We start from the raw sequence: 4795 nt of genomic DNA on the forward strand, positions 1-4795 counted from the left end.
CAGTCCAGGGGTTTTAGATCATTTCAGGGACCCCGCAGCAGCGCTGCTGAACAGACGAATCCCTCAGTCGCTTCCATTCGGTGCTGCCACTATACACCATCCTCTGGCCAACCCACCCCAGCATCTGTTGAAGTAGTGAGGTGAGCACAGCAGCCTAGTAACTGCCAAAGTCATTACCTGGTCGTTAACGTGACACACGGCTAGATTCTGTTCATCACAGGAACAGGCCACGCGGATGTACTTCAGCCAGTTCCCAGCTCCACTCTGGCTAGCATCAATACAGAATTTCTCATTTCCCAGGTCATCGGCAATTCTGTAGAGCAGGAGAAGAAGAAATACATGGGTCATCTGATATTAAACGATAGCTACAGAAAGCAGAAAGAAAGAAAAGAGAATTATTTGCAATGCAGGATTCCAAACAAGAAATAGAAAGGAGAAAGCTGGATGGTATATATAATTAATAGAGACCTATGACAAGACTAAAATCCACTCTTAGTCACAATCTGAAGTTCCTGGTGAGCAGAACCTCCAAGGACATGCATCAGAGTTGTCCATGAGTAACAGGCTCAGAATTGCAACTGTTTATGGAGACAAACACGCAGTTCTAGTAGCCATACCAGCTTAATTAATCAAAGCAGATAACTTCTCCAATCTATACCGATTTTAATGACAAGGCTCCATCTTCACATTATCTATTTTATCCTTTCACGCAGGATCATTTTTATTATAAATAAAAAATTGCATTCCTTTTTTAGTAAACTTTCAAAGCAGTTCACTTTCCACAGTGCTGTGAAGTTACATTTTTAAAAATGCTATAACAAATGATGCTTTCATTTATATAACTACAACACTAGAAATTCACTGACACTAGAGGATCCGTGTGGTTGAAGGTGAAATAAAATTTGGCTAGTGTGCAAAAGAGGAATTCTTCCAAGTAAAACCCCCCAAATACTTTAGAGTCCAGGTGTGGAAAAAAAGGGTTAATTAAAGGGTTGTGGTCTAAGGAAAAGCAGTGTTTTACCAGGAAGAGACTTAGCACTTCTTCTTTCTTAAGACAGTCAAGGAAGTTTGATGACATGGAAACAGAAAAGACGCTCAAGCATTCCATACCAATGTCTGTGATGATCCATTTTGCAACTCACTCAAGAAAGCACTTTTTAAAAATTACCCAGGACACCACCAAAACGAGGAAGAGCCTTTTGAGTCCTAAATATGGCAAGACTATACTCTGCTCATAAGTGGGCCTCCTTATTACAGAAACTCCGTTTTTCCCTAGACTTAGATTTCCCTCCACCCCTACCAGACCCTGTGTCATTGCAAATTACTTCAGTCATCAAAAGCTCTTAACATGCTTTTACTAGCAATTAATTCTCTCAAAATCTCATGGGATACGATAATACTTTCCCATCTATTTCAAGACAGAGAAAAAAGAAAAAGGTAGGAACAAAGGAAAGGAAAAATTAAAACACGGCGATGACAGCAACAAATCAAGTGTAAGGTCAGGCTGAGAGATCTTGGAGCGACGTTGTCAGCCGAGACTCTCGCTCTCCAGCTCCGAACACCCGCGGAGCATCGCGACATGCCAGCGTGGGCTCTGCGACCCTCCGGCACCAGCCCGGGCTGGCCGCCCAGCCAGGCAGCCTGCAGCATCACCAAGAGAGCTCCCACCTCTCTGCACCGGTCCCAGTAGACATACCCTGGCCTCTCACCTCCAGCACTAACCCTGTTTTCTTAAGCTACGTGTATTGAAATGGACGAAGGGAAAATCATGCCATTAGTATTTGGCTTCTTCCTTCCTAATCAAAACATGGCACTGAAGCTTTACTGAAATACTGCATTTTCTCCCAGAACACGGGTGCACTTGGGACAGAACTGGTGAGAGAAACAACCCTCCCTGTGTTCGCTTTCATTAATCTCCTGCTTGGGAACACTCTAGCAGTTGCTTACCAGTTAGACTTCAGTATTTAGCTAAATGGATAGGCTCTGTCTCTAATAACAGTAAAGCGTAGAAGGTCAAAGAGCTGCATTGGAATAACGCACAAAAGGATTTTAAACAAATACTACGCACGGCAACACCATGCACCCAAACTGTCCGTTAGTTTCACAACACTCTTGTGAGGCGTTCCTAATAAACTCGCTTCATAGCTCAAGAAATAAGACAAAGAGATGGACCCTGCAACCTGGAGTATTCTTGCACGTTCCTATGTTTTCAGGTTACGGCTCATGTTCGGTACCCGGAGCAGGGCCCCACCTCACCTGACGCTGGCGGCAGCTCTGTGGATTAGAGTCCCAGGTCTTGAGTTGGGCATTCAGACGACGATAATGAGGCATATACAATTAGTGACCACTTCAGGCAAGTTTGGCTTCAGTGACTCCCCCGGAACACAGTAGCAGAAGCAGTGATGGAGTTTAGTTTTCAATTCAACTGTCTTGGCCACAAAACATCATCCTTCCTCTTGGAGAAAAACCCTGCCTTGCTCATGCCTCGCATTCCAGCTTCCTGAGTAAATAAAGCACGAGTTGCACAGGCAACGTCCTTTGCCACACTGCCCCAGTTAATTTCTAGAGCAGATCTATCTACTCAGGTTCGGTAAATGAAAGAGAGCTCCCCTGTCCAAACCGATAAGCAATTCACAAATCAAAAACTGCATTGCAAGACATTTTCTGCTGGCGCTCTTGTAAAAATTACGTTAGCAAATTCTGGTTTATGTGAGCTAATTCTCAGTCATTTGTTTCATTTTCATCTTGTTCATTTTGTTTTTGAAGCAAACTCTAACAGCAGCAATCCCTCCTTGTGTTTTCACACGTCGTGCACGTGGCTCACCACTGCAGGAGGGTTCGTGATGCACCACAGCAAACCCAGCAGCCGTGCAAGTGCAGCGGCAGCAGCAAGTCCCCGTCCCCTCAGCAGCTCTTGAGTCCCAGAGACTTTGTGGTAGAGGAGAGGGTAAATGATGTATATTCAGGCACTCAAGAGGACTGCAGGGCAGTAAACACAAATCTTTTGCCCATTTCCATGGATTTCACTCCATGCCACCTAGTTAGTCCCCGGCTACCCAGCCCTGCCTCTGAGCCCCAGTCCCAAGCATTATGTCAGGCAGCCCTAACTTCCAGGACTCAGGGTTTTTTTTTCTCCAAATCCCAGGTTCCTTGCCCATCAACCCTAGCATCTTTTCCCTGTCTTGCCCCAGTACACATTCCGGAGCTTGCAAACCTCTCAAGTCCTCCGTGCCTGTCCCCTTGCCAGGACGAGCCTCGGTCCCCGCTCCTCGTGTGCCATCCCTCTCCTCCCTCCTTCCCACCTCCGCCGTAGCCGGCACCGGGTCTCCTCGCTGCCAAAGCCCTGGCCCGCTCCCCACTCACTCTTCGGTCCCCACAGCCCCGCCGAACCAGTCGCACTCAATCCCATCACTTCTCATCACCCACCGGTGAAACACCTCCACCCCAGCCCTCCTCTGGCTTTTCATCTCCCAGTTGCCTTCTCTACCATAACCAGGGCTTCTCCCACAGTTCCCTTTTCTAAGGGCAAAAAGGAAGGCAACGGAGGAATTTCCTTGGGCAAATGAGCCTCAGATCACTAAAACGTGTTATTGAATGCAGCCAAGAGCTGAACCCCCCCCCAGCACGAGCTAGCCATTTCACAGCACGGAGCCGCGGGGTTTCCAGCTCCCCACATTTAAAAGAAGAGCTGCTGAGCTTTGCTGCAGGTTCTCGGTGGCCTTCGAGCGCCGGAGCCCTTCCCCTGCCCTGCCCCACGCTGGCCCCGGGGCTGCGAAGGCGTGAACTCCTGTGGCCAGGGCTACATCGGGGAGGAACACCTACAGATCTGGGTCCGGCCATAAGCACTGTTTCCACAGTGGCCGTGTAAAACTGTACGCTTGCCATTAACCCTCCATCTGCCAGAATGCAGGAGGACCGCCAAGGTTAGGTCTCGCGCCAAAGTAAAGGACGATGAGAAAAGCCAGTCAGGAACCACCAATGTATGCCACATGAATCAAATCGAAGACCTATCGCATGCAAAGGGATTTGGGGAGTGTGTGTGATTGCTCTTTTTTTACTGTAGATACTGCCCTCAAAATCGGTTGCACTTATTCAGGGACCTGAAGTTTTTCAAAGAACCACCCAGAGGTGCTGAATTTACTCTTCAGTGATTGGGAGGGGAAGGGAGACCCCACTGAAGCCCCTACTCTTCCCTAACTAGACTCTTTCTCAATAACCGGTACTTTCTAGATGCCCTCGATTACCTCCCCTTGAGCTTGACTTGTAATAGCAAAGGCCTGATATACGGCGGTAACGTCACAGGAAGCCATTTGAGGTAGTTTGGACTCTGCAAGAAAAAACAACAAAAAAACCTGTTCTTCATGTGGGCTGAAAAACTCTACTGAGTTTAGTCAAGCTAATATAACTTCTGTTTTATCTCGGGGAACCTCTAGGAACATGGAGGCTGACTAAAGCCCTTGACTGTTGTTGAGATTAAAGCACTTGTCTTGGCCTTACCGACCCCAAATTAGCCAAGAAAGGTGCCTAGCCAAACCAGCACCCGGAGGGGCAGGAGGGGGGATACACCGAGACCAAAAGTGATAACAGCTCCCACGGAAATTGTCTGGAAAACAAACCTGAGATGAATCGTCAATGTTAGCTGTTGATTTGAAGCCACTGAACAGTCTGGGTATATAGCATATAGTTTTTAATGGTTTGAATAAGCAGCAGCCCACTAACCTCCCAGTACCATTAATTTACACGGCAGCAATCAGTGAAATTAAGTCACCCTGGGAATACAATCTGGCAAACTCCA

The 4795-nt window shown here is 47.3% G+C and overlaps 1 protein-coding gene across 1 annotated transcript in view; it reads right to left on the reverse strand.

Moving 5' to 3' along the window:
• PRDM16 (PR/SET domain 16) overlaps positions 1 to 3419 on the reverse strand; it is a 51388-nt gene extending 47969 nt beyond the window's left edge. The window contains exons 1-2 of the mRNA XM_075029174.1: positions 3364 to 3419; positions 178 to 313 (exon numbers count right to left, since the gene is read on the reverse strand). Of these exons, the coding sequence (XP_074885275.1) occupies positions 178 to 313; positions 3364 to 3419 (192 nt within the window). The remainder of the gene's footprint in view (positions 1 to 177; positions 314 to 3363) is intronic.
• Positions 3420 to 4795: the final 1376 nt, after the last annotated feature.

This window comes from Buteo buteo, chromosome 5 (genome assembly GCF_964188355.1).
Source record: "Buteo buteo chromosome 5, bButBut1.hap1.1, whole genome shotgun sequence".
NCBI lineage: Eukaryota > Metazoa > Chordata > Aves > Accipitriformes > Accipitridae > Buteo > Buteo buteo.